The following is a 25,236-nucleotide window of genomic DNA, read 5'->3' on the forward strand; positions in this document are numbered from 1 at the left end:
CTGAAACAAACTTAACTATTGATCTTGAGACACGTTCTGTTGTAATGAGAATACTAAATTGCTGAATGTCTTTCAGAAGACCTACTTTTGCCTATCTAAAAAGGGATGTTAGCTGCTCACTAACTGTATCCAAGCTAATAATGGCTTCCTATAAGCATATTTGTCAGTTTTGTTGCTTCAACGTTGTTTTGTTTCTGAACTGTTAAGTCCTTTTGAAGTCTTCCCTTAATATTGATGTGCATGTTGTATTTTAGTGATAAACTAACTCTGTTTTCGTTGTGCTTCCTCTTTCCTTTTGCTGCTGTTGCTGACGTCTCTGCGCATTTTGCTTCTTCCTGGCCTGGACTTTTTTTGTTCGCTGTTCTTCGTTCTCCAATTACATTGCACTTGCAGAATCATGGTGAGATCAAAGACTCTCATGGACCATCAAGTAAGTGACTAACTTCTTCTATAGGATGTTTGGGCATATTAGGCAAGGTCACCATCTTCTTGTGTGAGCACATGGGCCAGTGGACATAACACTAAGGTTTCATGTGTGTCATGACCTAACTGAAGAACTGAGATAACAAGGACAACAACTGTTAGAGAAATACTTTATTCTGCTTGTTGATCTTGTTTGTAGGTATATGGTAAATTTAAAAAAACACCACAATTCATAGGAAGTGTTGTTCTTCTTCAGTCATGGCTAGAAAAATACGAATCCTTTGAACACTCCATCTGGAGTTCTGAAGTTAAAATGGAAATATTTATCACTTGAAAAGAAAGGACTGTCTTTTCACTCTGTTTATAGAGTGCCTAACGCAGCTGGGCTCTAATCTGAGTTGGGGCCTCCAAGTGCTACCGTAATATAAACAATAAAAAGGACAGGTAGAAGCAGCTTGTTTTATTTTAAGCTAGTACAGTGATAGGGCAGTGTTTGCTTTCAGTACCTTGTTGTCCAATTAGTTTTAATAAAAAGCCCTCTCACATCCTGAAGTGTGAATAAAAAGAGGTATCCCAACATGCAAGGGAGACTAGTTTGGATGCATTATTACTAAAATACCATTTAATAAAAAGCCATTGACCTATGGGAATGCTACTGTTAGAAAATTTTCAAATCAGTTTGGGGTTTTGTATATTGCTTTTTCCTTCAAACTGTTAAAGTGAAATGAAGTAAGTTATCTACTGCTGAAAACGATTTGCAAATACTGTTATCTTCAGTCACATGCAGATGGGTAGGTCGGTTTTAATTTAGTTTAAGGTGTTAGATGTACTTTCATTTTTACCGTGGTGCCGCCTTTTTGTTCCTCACAGAATTTTATTTTTAGTTCTTGTAGCAGCACCAGCTCACTATTCTGGTCATGGGCTAACTGCTGCCTCAGTTTCTCTTTACTCAGTCTGGTTCTCCCAATTTTGTAGCCTGGTTTTGTTGCTGTGGTGACTTGGCCCTCCGGCAAAATCATTAAAGAAAAATTTCATTCTTTCCAGGGTATCCAAGTCCAAATAAACACAAAACAGAATCTTCGGCCAGTCTCAAGCTAGGCCCACCCCTCCTTCCTAAAGTTCAGTCTTCTCAGCTGATCTTTTCCTGGGCTTTTTTGAGTCTTGCCTTACTGTCTACCAACAGCAACTCCCAGGGCTTTTTGCTAGGATTCACCATTCTCTGTCTTGAGTCTCTCCCCTGGCTTCTGCTTTCTCTCCATCCCACAATGCCTGCTTGTCATGCGACTTTGCTTATTTTGTCCAGGGGTTGGGGAATGCAAGCTAAGATGGGTTGGCCCGGTTAAAGGACCAGTCATCCTGGGACTTGTAAGATTCATAGATTTCAGGGGCACAGAGGGCCATTGTGATCATCTGGTCTGCTCTCCTATGTGACACTTCCCCAAAATCCATCCTAGAGCATGTCTTTTAGAAAAACATCCAATCTTGATTTAAAAAATGTTAGAGAGAATCCACCATGACTCTTGGTAAATAAGAGGGCTGGAACTGGCAATGAAAGTTCCCAGCAAAGCTTCCACATGACAGACTGGAGACCTTGAGAGCGTTGAATTTGTCTCCTCTAAAGTTTCTGTTTTTGAAGGGGTTTTGAAAAAACCCATCTTTTGAGCATGAGGTCGGAAGTTTAGATTTTCAAATCTCATTTGAGGTTTCATTGAATGTGCATTGTGAAGAGATTTGGCCAGTTGTCCTATCCTTTAACCTGAAGTTCAAAAGAGATGTGTTTATGTTGAGGATGGGGGTTTGGTGAGAAAAGATGTTTCATTTCTAAGACTAACTACCTCAAGGTGTCTGTGGGCCATGTTTTGTCATGGCTTTTTGTTGCAAGACGACAGCTCTTCAGTTAATTGCCTTGAAAGGTCTTCACTCCAGAGGCCTCTTTTAGAAAAAGGGAAGTTGCTAAACCAGAGAATGGAACACTAATTACTTTAGCTCAAATACTTTGGAGAGCCAGTAGAAATTTCTTTGGGCATAAGCTTTCGTGAGCTACAGCTCACTTCATCAGATGCATGCAGTGGATCAGTATACTTTTCCAAGCACTAGTTCAGTTTCAGTGAACACCAAGGGAAAATGAGAGGATCAGGAGCTTGCATGTAGTTCATACAGCAAATTCAAACTGAAGATGAGACAAGTCTCAAATAAAGGGAAATCAGATTCTAAGGCTTGGGCCTGATTATTATAAAGGACTGTTTGGTGGCACTAAGTACTTGAGGCTTAATCTTTAAAGGACGTGTTCTAGGAAGGCGCGTGCTTAAATTGCTGCTGATTAATGCATTAGGCATTTTTTTTAAAGAAATTCAAATTACTGATGTCTTATTAACACTTGTTCTCTGATATTCTGTTACATCTCTAGTTTTCACTTCCCATCTCATGAGCTAGAGACAGTGGTACAAGAGATCTCTTAAAGGCTTTGATTACATGAGAATTTTATGTATTTTAAATTGCAGACTCTGCTTAATATAGGCTGGAACTGGAATGTTGTTTAAATATGGAGTTTGGGGATTCTGATATATTAGTGTTCACTGGAGTGAAGCCTTTTATGTATTGAAGCATTGCAAACTCCTGTGATGTGATTTCTGTTGAGTAGCATAGTATCTGGTATTTCTCTTAAATTCCTAGTTCTTGGAGTCCTCTTTTTACTTTTTTTAATGAAAGCTGAGATTCTCATGTAAAGTAAGTTTCTAGGCCTCAGAGCTGCAAAGAAAAGCTTGAAAATGTTGAACCCTTAAACACCAGAAGGAAAATAAAAATAACCTAAAATGTATTTTTTTTTTTAAACCTCATCCTAAAAATCTTGTTTTAAAGCCAATCTCATAACTTTCCTTTGGCAGGCTGTTATGCTTTTTTGAGTGCTCAGGGTTGACAGTGCTGGGAATAGGATTTTATTGGAATCCATTGTGGCACTGAGTTTCCAATGCATTATATTAAAGATCTCTTTCTATATTCTCAATATCGAAACAAATGAAAAGGTAACTTGCCATTTCAGATACTTAAAATAGCTTCTACTGCAGAATCTGTGCAAATTTGACATAAAGACTCTAATTTGTAATTTTTCATTTCAATTCTTCATTTCATATCTTCTGTTATTGACTTGCTGTGAACTAGCATCCTAACAGCTGATCAGAGGCAAGTGTGAGGAAACGGAAAAAGGTAAATAAAAATGTTCTTAAAACAGAGTTGTTGGCCTAGCCCAGTGGTCTTACTGGTGTTGGGATGTTCCCTCATGTGGGGATCAGAGCTTAAGACCAGAACTTAGTCTCTTACTCCTCATCTGCAAGGACCTAGGTGTGGCACTCTTCGTATCTGGTGCTGGGGCCGGAGAAGTAAGGAGAACAGCAAGTTGAAATGCTATCTATCGAGTAGGGGGAGAGAATGATATTGTGGTGAAGGAAATTCAATTCGTAGCTCTGGTATAGACTTGCTGAATGGCTTTGGGTGAGTTATTTAATCTTGCCATGTCTGAATTCCCCATCTGTATAACGCTGTCCTATTTCACATGGATACTGTGACCATAATCCAATGTTTGAGGCACTGGATGCTGTGGTGTCTAAGCAGGACTCAGAGTTAATTAACAAAATTGTAGTTAGAGCTCAGTTTTGAAATGCTTCCTAACATCCATTTTAGGGCCCTGAATCCTGTAGACATCATGAACTTTTTGAGTTTGAGTTGGTGTCCAAATATACTTACAGCTAAACTGAACTAGCATCTCCTCTGAGTTGGTCTAAATCTTTATATATTCAGTATTAAAAACTGTTAGGGGCCTGCCATCGTGATGGGGGCCACCACTCTTTAAAAAGAAGATATTAACATTGTTTCTTGCTTAAACTGCTGGATAATCAGATTCCCAAGTCTAAAATATGTTGAAGGAAGATCCTCCTGGTTTTCTTTGATCACTGGTATGCTATTTATGGGAGCTGATATTTACTGATTTTGATGATGCTCTGATCCACCATAACTCACCTTAACAGGGTGCAATGAAGGTATGGATTTTATTTAGATGGTCTATGCCCTATAAATAATGCTAGACTGCTTCTGCATAAGTAGTATTAAGCTTGAGGTATTAAAACTTTCTAGGATAGTTGATATCATTGTACAGCCATACTGTCTTAAGTAACTGAAATGTTGTACAGAGCTTAGTGGGCCAGCTTGTTGACTATATAGCAATTTGTATTGGAAGGAGTGTTTTTTAAACTAGGATTTGCGAGCTCATAGACCCTTGAAACTGCTATTTAAAGCTTAGTAGTTTTCATTGATACTTCAAAAATACAAGTTCCAAACTGCAGGAATATTGGACAGCTCATTTCATGAAAGGATCATGTCCTGTGTACAATCTTTAATTTTGTTGTGATGCCAGTCCTACAGTACAAAGCTGCAAGGGGAGTTGAAATAAATTAGTTCAGTGTCTTCAAAATGAGGGCCTGCTTTAAATGGTAACACTCCGTGTTCATTATACCAGTAACTAATTTTTGTTTCCTTTCCTAGCACTCTTATTCCTTTTTAAACTCCTCAGTATGATTTCTTTGGTTCCAAACATGTTAATGGCCTGTTTTGGGAATTGTTCCACTTACTTATCTTAGTACATAGCTTTTGAAAATATTCATTTTGATTATTTTTGAATTCTTGTTTCCGTTTAAAGTGAACTAGGCTGTTTCTTAAGTGTTTCCAAAAGAGCTTTGTACCAATTAGGATTCAAAAGCTTCTGGGTACTGCCCATCGCAGACATACAGGGCATAATTTTACCAAGATGCTCAAGAACTTGATGCTCCCATTGACTTCAGTTGGAGTTGTGGATATACAGCACTTCTGAAAGTCAGGGCCTTAATAAAAGCTACTTGTTATAACAGAATAAGAAGTTGAGGCTCCCTTTGATCTTGCATAGGGTAAATGGCCCCACGCTGTCATCTGGCCTGCTTACCGGGCACATGCCAAAAGGAGAGCCCATAGCGATTAGGGGGGAAGGTTTGGGGATTTTCTGGAATAGACAAGACAGATGATTCCTAGCTTGTGCTTGCTGTATTACCTGCAATACAGACAGAAGTCCACGTGCACTGAAAACTTTCCATTCACCTTCTTACTGTTCTGTAACACTATGCTGAAAAATACCACTGGAGTTTAACAACTCTGAACCCCTTTCTCTTCTGTTGATCACTTTCAGCTTTACAGATTAACTTTTTTTTGAAGAGCCCCCTCAATTGAAGAGGCTAATGTGAAAGCTTCATAAGTTGAAATACAGTTAAAAGACAAAGTCCTTGCCTTGAAGCACATATAAACTAACTTAAACACATACACTATACCACAGAACAGTTCAAAAGGAACGGTTTGCAAATATTTCCAGAGAATATCTTTGCAAGACTTCATAAGAGTGTGTGCCATCACTGTTTCAGTATCTTGACTAGGTGAACTTTGCAGTGGTACTACAACACTGTATGTGTTGGGTACGTCGCAAACTTCAAACTTTCAACAGGGTGGGTGGCGGTAAACTTTTCCTTAAAAGATGACTGGTTTTTCTAAAGAAAGTACTAAATTCATCGATGAAGTTCTGTGTATTAGTGAGCCATGCACTATGAGGGATTAGCATTCTGAGATACTGGTGACAGCTAACCAAGAGTATTCCTCATTATGTCTTAAATAAAAACTGAAAAGTAGCAACTACTACATCGATTTTTAAAAAGTTAGGAAAAGTTAAAAATATAATACTGGTAATATAAGTGCCCCCAAAGAGGTTCTTGGTTCAGATAAACTTACTTTGGCAATGTTTTGTGCAGTGTTACTTTGGTATGGTTATATAAATAACCAATTAATACTAAAAACCTGAGTGTCCTCCTTTGGAGTACATGTGATTTTGATTGATATGTGTACACTGGACACACAATTGGAGGCAATTTGGACTTTACAATGTCAAAATTGGAGAACTTGACGTGATTTTGCTTCCAGGAACCAGCAGAGGGCATTATAGTTCTATATGTGGCGACTCTCTTCAAATTGTCGGTTATTCCACTACATGTAATAGCAGAAATGAAATTGCAGCTCCATTGCAACAGTATGAAGGAAGAGATGTGAAAAACATTAAAAAAAGGCTTTTTTGGCTGAATCAAATGGCAGGAGAGGGGAATTATCTTTCAAAATTCTAGACTTTAATTGCTTATTTGTTATAAAACAAATTAAAATATATTATTTTAAAGAACAGTGTCATAATTTTTTCTTAGGACTGTTCATAATCCACCAAAGCTCTAAAGTGAAATTTTGTTTCCTTTATAGCTCTTCTGCACCTTTGCATTTGCTTTTATGTTGGCTTATATGGTGGCTCTGGAGTACTGGCCTGCCAGTACTGATATGTTTGGATCTCTTGAAAAAGCATTTGATTTTTAACCCTACTCTTTCCTCCTTCCCCACTCAGGAGGAGGGAGAGGAAATTCTACTTTTTCACCCAACTTTCCTGATCAGCAGGTCACATAAGTGTTTGTAGTTTGTCCAGAATAGAGCTATAAAATGGGCACTCATACTGTTCTTTTACTCTTCATGCTGTCTTCACTGGTCATTGCCACCTTAGTGATAATAATAATGAAACAAGCCATTAGGCATCCATTCCTTGGAATGTCATGTCTGGAAAATTAAACTCCTAACCTGACATGGTTTAAAAGTACAGTTCAGAGGCTCAATCTGAAGAGACATGTGGAAATCTTAAGGCATCGTGAAGTCTGCAGCCAAGGGGCTCATATCTTCTTATTTTTGCAGCCTGTCATGTGGTGACTTGTTGAATTTGGCATCCTTTGTAATTTCCCAGTCTTCATTTTGGTGTTTATTTTCCCCCCTCCTTGTTTCATTAGTCATGACTACTCGTTCCAATAACACCCACAGTGTACCAGCCACTGTACTATTACAGAAGAAGGGTACAGTCCCTACCCTGAACAGCTTATAGGTGAATACAAGTAAAGTGGTCGTTGATTACTGGCCACTTATTACTACAGCATTTACTCTATAAAGCTTTTTAAAAAGATGTTCAATTTCCCCCTCATCCCTGCCATTGTTGGCAAACTTCATGGGAGAAATTTCTATTTTTATTCACTTGTGCTTTTTAGTCTCTCTCCATTGCTCCTCTGCCCATTCCCTCACCAGAGGGCTACATATTTGCTATGGTAATGTGCGTCCATTGATAGCTTTTAGGAACAAACACATGGTCTTGCAACTGAGACACTTGAGCTGGCGAGCTGCAGCCATGGCCTGTGCTGTACTAAGGATTCCCACAGACTGGATCCAGAGGGGAAGCTGGATTTCAAGTGTTACCCCTCCACCCGCCACTTTACCTACAGGAATATGTTTTGCAATGGGGTAGTATAGAGGATTCTAGGCCACACAGCTTTCCTGATTCCCAATACTCTTTTCCTCTGCTGTATGCTTCACTCTCCCAGACCATTGTCTATTCACCCTGACCACCCCAACCAATTCGCCGGTTGGGAAATTCCTTAGCCTGTTGGAGAGGAAAGAGCACCTGTGGGTTAGAAAATGACGGTCCCAAGGATTTAATCTGAAGGGCAGATTTTCAGTAATTAAAGATTATTTAATTGCTGTCATTTATTTACTTGTCATGCATAGATTTCTGTAGTCGAGTGACCATCCTTTTTATGTTCCAGCTGTGGTAACAAACGGTGATGAATCACACCTTCTGACTCCAGGAAAGATGAGCCAGCGCCAGGGGAAAGAAGCACATCTCACTCCAACCAAAGATCTACTCCAGCTGACGCTCAGTCCAGGAACTGTCCACAGCCATGGTAAGAGACCTCTACTTCTATTACTGAAGGGCTTAAAATATTCTAAACTTGGCAGTTGTTACCTAAGCATCAAACATTAGTTCAGTTCTTGACAAAATATTGCTTTCAGAAATGAGGTTTCAGAAAAGGGAAACTTGTCTAAGTACCCTGTAGTGTAAAAACTTCCAATATAATTAACTTAAATTATTCTGTTAGCCAAAGCAGATTGTATGCAATTCTTTGTACCACTAAAGTAAAAGTTGTTAATTGCACAACAGAAGAGGATTAAACCATAGCTCATAATACTGTTTTACATAAAGTACACATTATGAATTGTGGAGAAATATTCCGTATTGTGATAGTGAATAAAGGTGACCGCATATAATCTTGTAACTGCTATTTATGTCACATCTAAGCATTTTATGCAACAATGTTTATACGATACATTTGTAAAAGTGCTTCAAGAAAATGTAACTTGATGCAGAGAGATTTATTCATCATCAATTATACTGAGTGGCATGGCAGAATGTAGGACTGTCCTTGAAAAATCTAGGATATGGATGTGGTTATTTTTATCTGCGTGATAAGATATTTACACTTGTTACTTCATACACAACATGAGAAACATATCCCTTACTGGGATGTCATATGCAAGCTCAAATGATGGATTTAGTCTTATTTTCCAGCAGATGGAAACATGAAACATCCCAAGCACTTCAACTAAACCACACTGTTTTAGGTAAAATATAAGAGATTTATTAACTGCAGAAAGACAGATTTTAAGTGATTATAAGTGGTAGGCATAAGAGTTCAGAGCTAGTTACCAAAGAAAATAAAAGATAAGCACACAATCTAAATCTTAAACCTTATTGCACTAGGCAGTATTTAGATCAAGCAGTTTTCTCACCCCACTGGATGTTGCAATGCTTACTACACAGGCCTTTCTTAAGCATGGACCAGTCTCTTCAGTTGAAGTTTTTGTCTTCTCAGTGTTTTTGTTGCTTCCAGCATAGGTGGGGGAGAAGAAAGGTGAATGCATGCTGTCACTGTTTTATATCCTTAGTCCATTTGCCTAGAAGACACTTGCCCAGACATATGCTGGTAGACTTTGCTGAGTCACTGGGTTAGGCAGTCCCCCTGGAGTCGTCTTGTGCAACTGAGTCATGGGTTCGAGCAGTTCCCATTGTGTGGTGCTTACACAACTGTCATTGAATTGTAAATCCCCTGATTACAATTCCCCTGCTGATTGATGGTCGTTGAACACCCTCCTAGGTGGGGGTCCTTTCTATGCCACTAGCAAATTTACAACATATTTTTAGTAACAACTCTATAGAAAAATCTCATAACTTGCACACTAACAATATACATATTTGGATGGAACAATGGGGTTCAGCAGATCATGACCTTTCATATGATACCTTACAGGGCATGCTTTGTATAAAATATCACAACCATACATGAATGATGAATATGGAGGTTACAGGGTGCCATTTTGAGGTACAGTGTGTCACACATACCTGCCCACAGATAGGTTTCAGGCAATGAATGCTATCATATCTCATATCGTGAACGACCCACATGTACTAGTCAAGACATGCCTGTCTCTTCTGGGCCACATAGCTTTGTGCCTATGTTACCCCTTTCCACGAGACTTCATCTTTACTACCTCCAGACATGGCTCCATGCCTTGTACTCACCGAACCATCTCTCTTTGGACCTCAGGCTGAAGAATCTGGTGCTACTGTCCCTGCTACGGTGGATGGACAACACGTCCCCCTTTCCCCTGGGTCATGTACTGCTGCGGGTTCCCCTTCTTCCCTCCTTTCCAAGCAAAATTATCATCACTGATGCTTCCCTAATAGGCTAGGGAGCCCATATGGACAACCGCACAGCACAAGACACGTGGACCCCTCTCGAGTCCAGGATGCACATCAACATGCTGGAACTTGGAGCAGTGCAAAGGCTGTGCAAATGATTTCTCCCACTCTTTCAATCTTCTCATATCCTCATCATGTCAGCCAACACCACCACAGTTTTCTATATCAACAAACAAGTGGGAGTGAGCACCCTCGCTCTCTGCACAGAAGTGGTGAAGCTCTGGAACTGGTGCATCACATATCAAATTGCCCTATATGCAACTTACCTCTGGGAACACAGAACGTGCTCGCGGACTTGCTCAGCAGACACTTTGGAAATGACCACGAATGGGAGCTTCGCAATACGGTGCTATGCAATATCTTCAAACAATGAGGAATCCCTGCAAAGGACCCGTTTACTTTTCGGACCAACAGCAAATGCACTACGTACTGCTCCAGAGAAGGCATCGGCTGTCGCTCCCAGGGTGATGCTCTTCTACTCTCGTGGTCAGACCAACTCAACTATGTATTTCTTCCACTGCCACTCCTACCTCAATTTCTCCTCAAAATCCAATGAGACAGGGTGACGATCATCCTCAGGGCCCCCTTCTGGCCCAAACAGTTCTGGTTCCCCAATCTACTCCGCATGTCTTCTCGTCCCCTGATACCCATCCTGAACTTTCCTGATCTCCTCACCCAACTCAGTGGCAGAATCAGGCACCCTAATCCACATCTGCTCCTTCTCAGGGTGTGGTAATTCGATGGGCATCTACTCTAGAACGAGCATGCTCCTCAGCTGTACAAGACCTTCTCTCTAACAGCAGGAAGGACTCCACTAGACAATGCTACCGGGCTAAGTGGAGGCGCTTTTCCTCTTGGGCCCAACTTAAAGGAGCTCCACCTGAAGAGGTGGAAATCCCCCTGATTCTGGACTACATTCTATCCCTGAAGTCATCGGGTCTCGCCCTAAGCACGTTGACTGTCCACTTGGCTGCAATTAGCATATTCTATCCACCGGTGCAGAGAGCTTCTTTGTTTTTGCACACCCTAGATTTTGGAAGAGCCTACTCAGAACCTTCCCTCTCTGCCAAATGGTCATATCTCAATGGGACTTGAATTTGGTATTTTCAGGTTTAATGACTCCTCTCTCCCCCCGCCCGCTTGAGTCACTGGCAATCTCCTCCTTGTCCCTCCTTTCCATTAAAGTTGCCTTCCTGGTAGCTATCACTGCAGCGAGGAGAGTCAGTGAACTCTGTGCTATGATGGCGGACCTGCCATTCACAGTATGCCACAAGGGGAAAATTTCCTTATGTCTACACCCTAAATTTCTGCCAAGGTGATATCCCAGGTTAACTAAGCTATTCACTTATCTGTTTTTTTTCCAAAACCACATGCCTCTACACAAGAATGTTGGCTCCATTCCCTCAATGTCAGGCATGTGCTGACCTTCTACCTGCAGAGAACGAAACCTATCAGAAAGTCCCCTCGACTATTCATTGCAATAGCTGAGAGACTATGGGGACAGGCCATCTCCACCCAGAGGCTCTCTTCTGGTGGATTTCTGACTGCATCAAACTCTGCTACCAGCTGTTGGGCCTACCTCCCCCTGCAGGGATACAGGCTCACTCCTCTAGAGCGCAAGCTACCACCATGGCCTCCCTCCGCGGCGTATCTCTCATGGACATAAGTAAAGCAAACATGTGGAGTTGGGTGCACATCTTCACAACACTTTATACCCTGGTGCAAGACTTGGCAGTGGATGCTTCATTTGCTTCAGCTAGTAACGAAAGATGATAGGAAGGCAGAGCTGCTCAATGCCTACTTTGCTTCAGTCGTCTCACAAAAAATAACTAGCATGTGACCAGATGATTAGGAAAGTTACTATAGACCATAAAGGGGAAAGAATGCAGATCAGGATAAGTAAAGAAGGTGTAAAAGATCTTCTGACCAATTTAAATTAATTCAAATCAATGGGGCCAGATGCTATTCACCAGAGGGTACTGAAGGAATTAGCTAAAGAAATCTCAGAGCCACTAGCAATAATATTTACAAACTCACGGATGACAAGAGAGGTGCTGGAAGACTGGAGAAGGGCTAACACAGTGCCCATCTTTAAAAAGGGGAGAAAGGGAGAACTGGGAAATTATAGACCAGTCAGCCTGACTTTGATACCTGGGAAGCTACTAGAGCAATGTATAAAACATTCAATTTGTTTGAATACTTGGAGGATGAAGGGGTGATCACTAGCAGCCAGCATGGATTTACCAAGAACAAATCATGCCAAACCAGTTTGATTTCCTTGTTTGACAGGGTAACTGATTTGGTGGATAGGGGGAATGTGGTGGACACAATATACCTGGACTTCAGCAAGGCTTTTGACACAGTCCCACATGACATTCCGATAAATAAGATGGAAAAATGCAGGCTTGACAGAACTACTAGTAAGTGGATCCATAATTTGTTAAATAACTGTAAATAAAGGGTAACTATTAATGGAATGATGTTGGATTGGAGGGAGGTCTCAAGTGGGGTTCCCCAGGAATCTGTTCTGGGTTAGGTGTTGTTTAACATCTTTATTAATGACCTAGATGGAGGTATAGAGAGCAGACTGATCAGATTTTCAGATGAGACAAAGCTATTGGTGCTTGCCAGTACTTTGGAGGATAGAACTAAAATTCAGAGGGATCTTGATAAATTGGAGAATTAAGCTATAGACAACAAAATGAAATTCAACAAAGACAAATGTAAGGTGCTACACTTAAGGAAGAAAACCCAAATGCACAAATACAGAATGGGGGAAAACTGGATTGGCAGCAGCACTGCTGATAGGGAGTTGGGAGTTGTCGTGGATCACAACCTCAACATGAGTCAGCAATGCGATGCTGTTGCAAAAAAAGCAAATGCTATTTTAGGTTGCATTAACAGAGGCATAGCATAAAACTTATGGGAGGTGATTAGTACCACTCTACTTGGCACTGGTTAGGCGTCAGTTGGTTGGACTCACTGCTGAACTCAGCAGTACTGTGTCCAGTTTTGGTCATCAGTGTATAGAAAGGATGTAGCGAAACTAGAAAGGATGTAGCGAAACTGGAAAGGATCCAGAGGTGAACAACAAAGATGATCAAAGGGATGGAATGCAAGCCATATGAACAAAGGCTGAAGGAACTGGGTATATTTAGTTTGGAAAGAGAAGATTAAGTGGGGCAGGTATGATTGTGGTCTTCAAATACCTGAAAGGCTGCCATAAAAAACATGAAGAAAAGTTCTTCTCTCTTGCCACAGAGGGCAGGACAAGAGGCAATGGGTTCAAACTGCTGGATAGCAGATTTAGATTAAATCTTAGGAAAAAGAAGAGGAGGACAATGGAACAGACTACCTTACAAGGTTGTGGAAACTTCTTCACTGGAGGTTTACAAAAGGAGGCTAGATAGACATCTGTCTTGGATGGTTTAGACACAACAAATCCTGCATTTTGACAGGGAGTTAGATTAGATGATCCTTGCAGTCCCTTTTAAACTTATGATTCTATTTTGCACGGTGGTCCTCTGCACGACCCTTCCATCGTCATCCTTGCACCCTCCACCAACTTAGGTACTGCTTGTCAATCTCCATCAGTGGAATACAATAGGGACCATCACTTGAAGAAGAAAGGAGGTTACTTACCTGTAACTGGAGGTTCTTCGAGATATATGGTCCCTATCTGTATATCATTTCCCACTCGCTTTCCCCTCTGCTGTGGATCTCTCAGATTTGTGGTGAAGAAGGAACTGGAGATGTTTGGTCTACCCTGCCCTTTATCACCTTAGATAGAAGCATGAGGCAAGTCAGGACGCATGTGCGGACCAATGGATACTGCTTTCCAATTCTCTGACTCCGGTTGTGAGGTGTGCATGTGTAACCCTCTGTGGAATACAGATAGAGACCACACATCTCAAAAAATCTCCAGTTGCTGGTAAGTAACCTTGTCTTTTGAGACTAAATGAAGGTGTCAGGGAATTACCTCAGTTTCTGTAGAATAGGCCTGTGATGATTTACAGCCGAGTGGAGCAAATAAAATATGCATTGTGTGTTCAATGTGGAAGTCATCAATATGTGAGACTTGTTTATTTCTTCCCCCCTTCCTAGTCCCCAAAATGACTTGAAGCAAATAGCAAAATTTTTGACTCAAGTAATTCAAATTTAAGTAATTCTCTTCCAGGGAATGACTACTATGATACTTCAGTATATTAAATGTAGCTCAGGAGCCTTCTGTACCATTCCATCTATTATGATTTAGAAGAAATTAACAATCTCTGAGAATTTCCTCTCTCTGATGGATGGAAATCCTGACATCCATTCTGCAAGCATTAAACCCACGGGAATTCTTAGAGTTGTATGCAATACTGATTCTTCTGGAGGGTGAATTTTAAGGTTCTCCCTGCTTGCCAAAATTTGTTTGATTTGTTAAATTCCTGCCTTTCTCCTAAGAATGACACCTTCCACTTGGGCAGTGTTGACCTCCAATGTGGAACTTCACTGGGACTGTCAAGTGGTCAGTTGAGTTTCACCCTAAATTTTACAGGCAATATATGACCGTTTCTTTTGGGGTTGGTGCTGTAAGTTGTCATCTTCTCATAGTCCTATTTACAAGAATGGGTACTGCTGTAGGCATTCTGCTATCTGCAATGGCAAAGTATATTAGAGAAATCTAATTTCTTACCTGTCAAGTTTATTTAAGTCCTCCTCTCACAGACAGCCAGTTTTCCCCCTTGGACTCTCAGGATCTTTCTGCAGTAGATCTGTTGCAAATCTAAATCTGACAGGGTCAGTCTAACAAACCTTCCTGAGCATGCTATACCCCTTTAGTCTGAAATAGCCTGAATTTTTGTTGACTTTCTGGGCATGCTTCAAAGGACAGGTGTTCAGGTTCTTGGAGAAGGTAGATGGGGCAGAAAGAGATTTGTGTATGTGGCTGGCTGAGTTCCTATCAAATTGATCATTTAATGCTATTGAGATTTAATTATGTTGTTAATGGTGTGTTAGGATGGCTGTGGTCTTGGATAGGCATCTTTTGAATTATTCAAATAAAAATATTCTGCTCTTACTTTGCTGTATTTTCACCAGTTAATTTTGAGCTTTCATTGTGTTTTTGTTTTCCGTTTTGACTACAGCGGTGGAAAAAAGTCAATATATTTGGGAAGAATTCAGATGAGACACTTGAGAATTCATCCCAAAATACCACTGGCTTACTACTTTGTTCTGTTTAGTGTTTCCCCAGATTTATTTTACTATGGTCTTCTGCACTACTGACTGCTAATTATGGTATATTTTCTAAAAGCTGCTAACATTTCATTGCAACAGGTACATAACCTCCTGACTCATGCCGTAGTCTATACTTTCTCTAGGAACAGTCCTGCTGTAAAATTTGTCTAAGTTTAATATTAATAAACGTTCTAAAACAAGTTTGTGGTGGTTCTTTCCTATGAATACTTTGCTGGTCAAGAATAAGATATAGCAATGCAGTACATGCATACTTAGTTTCCTAATACTTTTTTTTTTTATAAATCCCCTAATGTAACCATTATGCCTGATGATATAGATGTAGTCAAGCATTCATTGAGTTCTTTACTGGCTCTGCTTTTGCTCACCAAAGTAATTGAGACCAGTCTGTAAATTTAAACCAAAAAAAAAAAAAAAAAAAAGGAAGCTTGGTAAAGATTTATAAAAGCAATAGGCTAGATCATACTACAGTAATCATGTCATTGATAGTCTGTCATCCCTCCTATTGTCTCATCTTGTGCTTATATAAGTTTTTTTGAGACAGGGACACTTTATTTTGCATTGTAGGCCTAGTACAATGGGATCTCAGTCCATTGTTGGTGGATTTTTTCTGCAACAACAACACAAATAAGTTACTTTAGTGTCTTAAATCATGCAAATGAATTGACCAGTATGGGTGGTTAATTGAGACAGTTTTATTATTTCTGTAAAGATGTGAATTCAGTGCTTTTGGAAGTTGGTGTATTGGCATCCCTGGTGACTTAAATCCTCCTATACTTGCTTAGAGACTAGGTAGAGTATAGGGAGGCCGCGTGCTGTCCTCATAATATGCTTCAATCCTAGCATAGTTGGACTTTTGAGTGCAGTCTCCAGGCCCAGTCAGTCCTTGGCCAGTCTGCTATCAACAAGCATGGCAGTTGTGTTGCTCTTCATGATGTGAATCTTGTAATGACTGCCTTCAAGTGATAACATTGGCTGAACAAACCACCACCAATTAATTTTATAACAGTATGCAAAAATTCTACTTGTTCACCTGCACAGAGCAATATCTAGAATTAGAAGTAAAATAGCGGGATTGACCATTCTGTCCAGAAAGTGACTTTCACTCAGGTAGGAGTATCCATTTCATGAAATCAACTACAGGATTTAGTGGTTTCCAACCACCAAGAAATAATTAATGGAAAATGTAAAAACTAATAAATGATTACTTCCTGATCCAATCCTTTTACCCCCAAAACTAAAAGCCCCAGTGGTTTGTAACATGAATTTTCATAAATGTTGGAACAGCTTGTTCTGCTATTTAGTGTAATTATAGAATCACAACAACTCTGGGTACCATCTGTGTACAAATTAAACTGATTTGTAAGTTTTAACTCCTGTGAGCTGTGCCAAATGGTATTATTTTTATTATTTAATACTAACAGCTCAGTGCCACCAAGGGATACTGTGTGTGTGTGTGTGTAATGATTTCTAAATTCACTCAGTTCAGAGGTATTTAACTTGACAGTGTCTCCTTTAAAACTGTACCCCAAGGTTCATTTAAACAAAAGGCTCACAAAAACAGACCAACCAAATTTCCCATCATTTTTATAAGAAAAATCCTATCGAAAGTATCTAGTCAAACATTTCTTATCGCTATTTGCCATCATCATTGCACTTAACTATTTATCAAATAGTTAAAACTTAATTTTTTCAGTAACCAGAAGAGAAACTGACTGCTTTTTCTCTTAAGATGAGAAATGCAGAAAGCAAATGTGAAATAAATTGTGAAATGTAATTTAGATTTTAATTTACTTTTGCTGTTAGGTATATTTGTAACATAAATGAAAAATTAGGGTGGGATTTTCCAAAGCCCCTAACTGGTTTAGGAGTGCAAGTCCCACTGAAAGTCACCCAAGGTGCTCTGAAAATCCAATCCTTGGTTATTTTTTAAAATATGTGTACATAACTTGACACACTGCTTTTTAAATAATATCTAGAGTGTACAAATATATAAGTAATGGGCACAAAGTAGCTTCAGGTTAAATGTAAAATATTTGCGGGTAAAAGTACAATAAATTCTTTGTTTTCAGTCCATGGAGCATACTGCTAGAACATTATAAACCTCTGTACCCAGAAGTAATTTTTTCTGTTCAAGATTTGTGTAATTTTTTTTAGATGGCTGTGCCAGCTGCAATGTTAATATTTCCATGAACTTGCAATATAAAGTAATGATTCATGTATTTAGCATAGTTTGGATTTAAAAAATGAATATTTCATATAGAAATATTCATCTAATCAAGTACAAATGTTAGCAATATATTGTAATTGCAGTGAAATTGACCCTGAAGAGGATGAGATTCTTTGATTATACTACAAATTCATCTGTTTTCCAAAAATAGCATTGCTTCCAGATGTTTGCATTAGCTCTGACTGACCTGAACTGAAATCCTTATGCATGGGATAGTATAACATCAGGACTGAAAGTACAGTAGAAAGTAGTAAAATATGGCTAGGTACATGATTCCTATAAACAAAACACTTTTTTAGAATTGCATAGCAACTTCTTTACAGTCATCTGTTGGAGGTTCAGTATTTTCTAGGCCACCTGACCAGTGGCAAGCTAAATCAATTCAGTGAATTGTCTGCATTACCAAATGTTGTCGTTTCTAATGTAAGTATCTTGTCAGTGTGATACAGGTTTTTACAACTAAAAAAGTGTATAGGGTGGTAGAAATTTTGTTTGAGGCCTGTTTTTTTAAAGTAAGCTTGGGAATACTTTGACTAACACCTATTCTAGTTCCATAAAAGTAAGTTTGTTGGTCATGTAGCTTTTGCAGAAATGAGAGGCTGAACTAAAGTAAAAGATATGCAAATATTCTATTTCCTATGTGTTTTGACCTGCTGTTTTGCAGGCTTTGGGTGGAATGCAAATATAAACTTTAAAAGAAATCAAGCTTTTTAAATATCCTGGCCTTAGCTCTAGTATAGGGATGGACGAACTTTTTGGCCGAGGGCCACATCGGGGTTGCGCAACTGTATGGAGGGCTGGGTAGGGAGGGCTGTGCCTCCCCAAACAGCCTGGCCCCTCCCCCAATCCGCCCCCTCCCACTTTCCGCCCCCCTCTGAACCCCTGACCCATCCAATCCCCCCCCCCAGCTCCTTGACCCCTGACCACTCCTTCACAGGACCCCTTGCCCCTATCCAACCCCTCACCCACTCCCTGTCCCCTGACAGCCACAACCCCTATCCACACCTCCGTCCCCTAACAGGCCCCTCAGGACTCCCCCACCTATCCAACCCCCTGTCCCCTGACTGCCCCGACCTCTATCCACATCCCTGCCCCTAACTGCCCCCCGGGACCCCACCCCCATCAACTCCCCCTGCTCCCCATCCCCTGACTGCCCCCAACCTCCGCCCCATCCAACCCTCCACTCCCTGCCCCATTGCCATGCCGGAGCCAGCCATGCCGCCGCACTGCCCGACAGGAGCAGCGGGTCAGAGCACTGCCCCCGTGGCAGCGTCACGGCAGGGGAGGGGGAACAGCAGGGGAGGGGCTGGGGGCTAACCTCCCCGGCCGGAAGCCCAAGAGCCAGGCAGGATGGTCCCGCAGGCCGTAGTTTGCCCACCTCTGCCATCATGCAATGTTATATCGTAGCACTAGAAATAAATCTACCCTCATTTGTTCTGGATTTAGTTTCAAGCCCTGGTTTACATCTCTCAGGAAAGAGTAAGGGTAGAAGGGAACCAGTGACTATCTGAATCACTGGCAAGAAGACAGAAAATACTGTCAATGGAAGTGGTCATGATATTACTGTGCTAGCTCTTGCCACTCTGAAAACATCAACTTGTTTGTCGTAAAGTACATCTTGAGATACAGCAGTAACTGAACGTATCTTCATATATTTGTAGTTGGGATGGTAGCTTTAAAGTAGTAACATTACTTAATATCAGGTTTTGTGGGGACTTCTTGTTTTAAATAACTCTGATGTATTGCTATTTTTTCTTGACAGTTCCTTACATGAGAGTTGTTTTAAGTTAACTGAGAAACAGTTTTTTTTAAGAATGATTGTAGGATTGTTCCTAGTCCAACAAGAATAGAGGAGTTAAGTGAGTCTGCCAAGTTTTAGTAACCTCTAGCTTTCACTTGCACAGAATTGTACAGAATTGTAGTATTGCTTACGGGCACTTTTTTATTAATTGGTACTTTAGTTACTGCAAAGAATGTTAGGTGCAAGCTTTAGATGAAGCTCACACCCACTTGAATACTCAGAGTACAGCATGTGTTATGCTTCAGCATCCTCTAGTGCAGTGGTTTTCAACCTTTTTTCACTTGTGGATCCCTAACAAATTTGAATGGAAGTCTGGACCCCTTTGAAAATTTTAGACATAGTCTGGGGACCCCAGGTTGAACAATACTGTTCTAGTGGTTGATTTAAGAAAATTAATGTTGGTGTCAGTTAGCCTTCCTGAAACTTCACTATCCTCTATTCCTTTAAGTGCTTGTCTTTAAATTGTCTATCAACCTCATTTGGGTAAAATGTCAAACCAAAGCACAGTATTCTTTGTGTAACCTAACAGTGCCTTTATACAGAAGGGACTGTCACCTCCAATTACTTTGTGATCCTTTTGTATATGTAACCTGAAATCATACTTATTGTTTCCTCTGCCGTATCTCTTTGTAAGGTTATATCTATCATCCCTAAATCTTTTTTTCCATTACTACTATTGGACTACTTTCCACTCCATTCCAGTATTATTACTTTTCTGCATTAGCACAATATGGAGGTTACGCTTGTAAAAAGCCTTGCTTAATTTTAGCTAAAACTTCTAAATAAATGAACAAACTAAAGAAGAAAAAAATCCAAGTATTTCCTGGCTGGCAGTAAGTCATCACTAGATAGACAGGAGTCTTTCAAAGGGGGAAAGAAAAGAAGGAACATGTGTAGAGGCTCCAAAGATCTGTAAAGCTGGGAAAAAAAGTTTAGTTTTTGAAGGAGGAAGGGAAAAGTCTAAGACGCTAGTGAAACAGTGACTTCTGCAGTTTTAGCTGTTGAAAATTAATTTGGTACTTAATGCTTCTTCCATATTGTGATCAGGACGGTAGGCCCTACTTTTAAAGGTATTTAGAATCCCAAAAATGCAAATAGAAGCCTAATGGGATTTTCAGAAGCACCTAGGTGTCTAACTCTAACTTCCCTTGATTTTAGTGGACGTTTAAGCACCCCTTGTGCTTCTGGGAATCCCATTATGCTCCTGTATTTAGAAGCCCAGTGTGCTCTAACAACATGCTTCTGACCACCTGTATATCCTTGTACAGTAGGTCAGGTGTCTAGCCTGACAGTGTTAGGAAGTGGTAAGTGCATATGTATGTAAAAAAACCCCTTGGTTCTGCCTTGTTCTGCTAAATTATACATCTGAGTCACCTGATGACACTTGTTTATTGTGGACTGGCTGGCAATCATAAGATGTATCACACGTGTTAGAATAGCAGTGCTTATAATGTAGAAGAGGTTGTCCTGGGAAGTTCAAGTGATCAAGTTTAGGTCTGTTAGAGGTAGAGGAAATAGCTTCTGTTTCTGGTTACTGTTGCTAAATGTAGGTTATTTGGTAGCTTGCTTAAGTAACAGAGGCTTATCGTATAGCTGTCTTGGCTGAGGTACACAATTAATACAATTTAAAAAAATTGTTTATATAATTTCATTTGTATGATACACTTGATACAAAACAGGCCATTAGCAGCTAACTGAGTACAAAAGATCAGTGAAAAAGTATGCACATTTGTGGCTTCTTTTGTGCTTTGAGCTCATGGGACTTTGCATTATTACAGTCACGGGTGTCTGTTCAGTATTTTCTTGTTTTGTATTCATAGGCAGATGGATTCAGAATTTGGCCTATCAAGTGATAATCTTCCTGATAAAAGACTTGGAGAGAATTTGACATTAATTTTTTTGCTGTAAAGTTTGATTTATTTTGTAGGTCCTATATTGCATTGCTTACAGCCATGACGACTTATGTATAGCAACATATGTTGCTAAGGACTACTAAAACCTCTGCCACAAAGGAATATTTCTGGAATACAAATCAAATGACATATTGTGGTCAAATGCCCAATTTTATATCTATAAATCATCAAAGACTTGTAGTTTGATGTTGACAGATTCTCTCTCCCACCCCCCAGTAGAGTTGCAGCTGAAAAACAAAGTACAATAGGATAAATTTATTTTCAATGTTAAAAATAGATATGGCCAATATTGAAAACAAGATTGGAGTTTTAATGTATGTCTTCACTGCTCCCAGCCTGGGTGGACAAACTCGTGTTACGAGGATATGAGCTAGTGTGCTAAAAATAGCTGTGTGGATATTGCTGCACTGGCAGAGACTTGAGCTAGCCATTGGAGCTCAAACCCGGATCTGATCTCAGGTGGCTATCCTGACCCTCTGCTGGTGCAGCACATCCACGCTGCTGGTTTTCATGGGTTAGCATGAGTCTGTCTACCATGGATGGGATACATGCTCCCAGCTGCCGTGTAGATGTACCCGAAGAGGCTTGTGCAAGAATCTTTGCTTATAACTTGAAGTTGTGTACATTATTTATTATACAAATCATCCTTTTCAAATTGGACTCTTGTAAATCATGTTAATTATTCTTCCAAAATTCAGAAGTGTCCTCAGAAATTGAGCTGCCAAAATTGGCAGACTTTTGAATTACAAATATGTTCCCAGGCTGTCTTAATGATCAAGGGTTACCTGTACTTGCAATAACTGAAATACTAAGAAAACTCTGACTTGTAAATAGATACTGAAAATTGTTTAAGATGCTTTGAAAAAAACTTTTTGCTACTAGTATTCAGATAAGATTTGTCTGTGTTAAATTTATAACTTAGTGTATAAAAAGTGTTCACCCTACTGTCCAGTTTTTATACATAAGTGAAACATAAGTGATAGTTATGCAACAAAAAAAATTACACTTGTAAGTTGCGCTTTCACGGCAGAGATTCTCTAGGCCAGGGGTCAGCAGCCTTTCAGAAGTGGTATGCTGAGTCTTCATTTATTCACTTTAAGTTTTCATGTGCCAGTAATACATTTTAATGTTTTTAGAAGGTCTCTCTCTATAAGTCTATATATTATATAACTAAACTATTGTTGTATGTAAAGTAAACAAGGTTTTCAAAATGTTTAAGAAGCTTAATTTAAAATTAAATTAAAATGCTGATCTTAACGCCGCCGGCCCGCTCAGCCCACTGCCAGCCTGAAGTTCTGTTCACCTAGGCCGGCAGCAGGCTGAGCGGGGCCTATGGCCGGGACCCTGGCTGGCAAGGGGCTGGCAGCCAGAACCCCAGACCGGCAGCGGGCTGAGTGGGGCCGACGGCCAGGACCCCAGACTGGCAGTGGGCTGAGCAGCTCAGCCTGCTGCTGGCTCTCAGTCCACTGCTGGTCTGGGGTTCCGTCCACCGGCTCCTGTCAGCAAGGGTCCCGGCTGCCGGCCCTGCTCAGCCCGCTGCTGGTCTGGGATCCCGGCCCTGCCCACATAGAGTGGGTACCTACCTTCTCTCTGGTTCTAGCCCATTCTCTTCCTCTCTGTTTGCACTGAGCTGAGGGTGGGAGTGCACTGAACACAGGGCTGGGGGTGAAGGAGCAGACTGGGCGTTGGGGTGTCGGGTCTGACCAGGAACTAGAATGAGGGAGGGGGCTCAGGGTTGGGGCAGAAGGTTTGGGTGTGGAGTGCTTACCTGGGCAGCTCCCATTTCATGCAAGGGGTGCAGGTAGGAATGTGGGGAGGGAGGTGCAGGAGCTCCCATTTGGTGCTCACGGTGGGAGTGAGAATGTGGGGAGTGCAAGTGTCAGGGCACGGAGTGTGGGGGGGCTGGATATGTATGGGGGTGCAGGAGTCAGGGCATGGTGGGGGCTAGGTATATGTGGGGGGTGCTGGAGTCAAGGCTGGGTCGTGGGGGGTGCAGGGGAGAGGGCTTGTGAGGGAGGTGAAGGAGTCAGGGCATGGGGGGCTGGGTATGTGTGGAGGATGCAGGAGTCAGGGCTGGGGTCGTGGGGGGATGCAGGGGTCAGGGCAGGAGGCTTGTGTGTGGGGGGGGGAGCAGAGGTCAGGACAGAGGGCTGGGGTGTGTGTGAGGGTGGTGCAGAGGGCTGGGGGTGTGGGCTGGGGTCATGGGGCTGCTCCCGGCCCCCCTGCCCAGAGCGGTTCACAGCACGGGGCTGGAGGGGATATGCCCTGATTCCACCCTCCTTCCCCATGGCCCCATCCCCACCTCTTCTCCGCCTCCTCCCCGGAGCAGTGAGAGCACTCTGGGTCCGCTTCTCCCCGTCCCTTGCAAGGGCCATCAGCTGATCAGCAGCAGGGAGGGAGGGGCGGGCAGGCATGCGGGGTGGGTGGGGGGACCAAGCTTCTTCACCCTGCCCCCGCGCAGGGCAGACAGAGAAGAGGGGGCAGGATTTTTAATGGCACCCCTGCTGCTGCCTGCCGGGGTTCTGGCCTGGGTTTGGCAGCGGGCGCTGAGCGGGGTCGGCAGCTGAGACCCGGTAGGCAGCAGCGTGCCATTAAAAATCGGCTTGCGTGTCGTGTTTGGCACGCATGCCGTAGGTTGCCGACCCCTGCTCTAGGCTAATGTAGTTTGTCAGTAAGCTCTTGCTGATACTCAACCTATGTTTTCTTTATTCATTCCATTATCCTCCTTGTTATAACCCTTTGCATTTCCAGAATAATTCCTCCAACTGTGGCTTTTAGGCTCTCCTTCTGAAAGGCTTTCTCGAATATGTGTGACTTTTATATAATTTATACATTTCTTTTTTTTTTTTTTGTTTACCAAAGCCCTTGCTGGATTCTTGGACACAGAAATAGGGGGGTTGGTAAATGGTTTAAAAAGAAAACACACTTGACAGACTGTTATTCCTCAGTCTACAAGTTGTTTAGTTGTATGAGGGATTTCTGGGATGTTCTTTTGTAGGTGAATCAAGGCTAGCCAGAATGTTATCTGATTATGCCATTTAAGAATGTATTTTAAAAAAAATGTGATAAGATTAGAGAACCAATTAATTAATTAGCAAATGGTGTAAATAGTATAATATATAAACTATCTCAAAGGAAGGTAATGCACCCCTTCTGTTTGGCTAAACTGGTTTTCATAACAAAACAAAGAACTGAGTTTCTCCTGTGTTCCCTGTAGAGATACAAGACTGAACTTGCTTAGAGACTAAATCGCTACTAATCCCTAGAAACAATATAGTATTCCCTCCAGATCAGATCTGAAATCCCCATCAAGAGACCAGCATGTTTGATCTCTTTCTTTGCGATAGCATTGCAATAGATAGTGCTTTTAGATTTTCAAAAATTAAACAGAGGTAGGAGAAAATTGTTCCCAAGCAACGCAACCTGAGAGGTGATTTCTAACCATTTTGTGTTCTTTGGGGATTTTTGCAATGTCTTTGAGTACTCCTTGTGCCTCACCTAAAAAAGACAGTTTTCACTTTTTTCATATTTTGTTCCACCTCATTCCGATGTCCTATTTACTTCACTTTTGCTTCATGTATGTGGCATTCATTATGCTCCTTAAATTAGGTCAGGACAGTAAACCACATGCCCCTTACCCTATGCCACTCCATGAATCATCTGGGCAGAGGGAGTATAGAGCAAGCAGTGTTACTGGCCTATACCCATTAGCACAGTGGTCTCCAACCTTTTTATGCCCAAGATCACTTTTTGAATTTACCCTGCCCCTTCCCCAAAGCCCCACCCCACTGCTCCATTCCCCCCTCTCTCCGTCACTTGTTGTCCCCCACCCTCACTCACTTTCACTGGGCTGGGGTAAGGGGTTAGGGAGGGGATGCAGGCTCTGGGCTGGGGCCGAGGGGTTTGCAGTGTGGGAGGAGGCTCTGGGCTGAGCCTGGGGTAGGGGGTTGTG

The 25,236-nt window shown here is 41.4% G+C and overlaps 1 protein-coding gene across 11 annotated transcripts in view; it reads left to right on the forward strand.

The window, feature by feature from the left end:
- The window catches only part of OSBPL8 (oxysterol binding protein like 8), a 193,658-nt gene that overhangs the window by 83,374 nt on the left and 85,048 nt on the right, over positions 1 to 25,236 (forward strand). For 7 of the 11 annotated variants that reach the window (XR_012156740.2, XM_073327724.2, XM_073327730.1 and 4 more), the window contains 2 exons: positions 394 to 430; positions 8,109 to 8,246. Coding sequence is in view for 9 of the 11 variants with exons in the window: in XM_073327724.2 (XP_073183825.2) it covers positions 394 to 430; positions 8,109 to 8,246 (175 nt within the window). In the remaining 2 variants the exon portion in view is untranslated. Of the gene's footprint in view, positions 1 to 393; positions 431 to 3,582; positions 3,628 to 8,108; positions 8,247 to 25,236 lie in introns of those variants that run through there. The other 4 variants (XM_073327726.2, XM_073327728.2, XM_073327727.2 and 1 more) reach the window with 3 other exon arrangements.

This window comes from Lepidochelys kempii, chromosome 1 (assembly GCF_965140285.1).
Source record: "Lepidochelys kempii isolate rLepKem1 chromosome 1, rLepKem1.hap1, whole genome shotgun sequence".
Taxonomy (NCBI): domain Eukaryota; kingdom Metazoa; phylum Chordata; order Testudines; family Cheloniidae; genus Lepidochelys; species Lepidochelys kempii.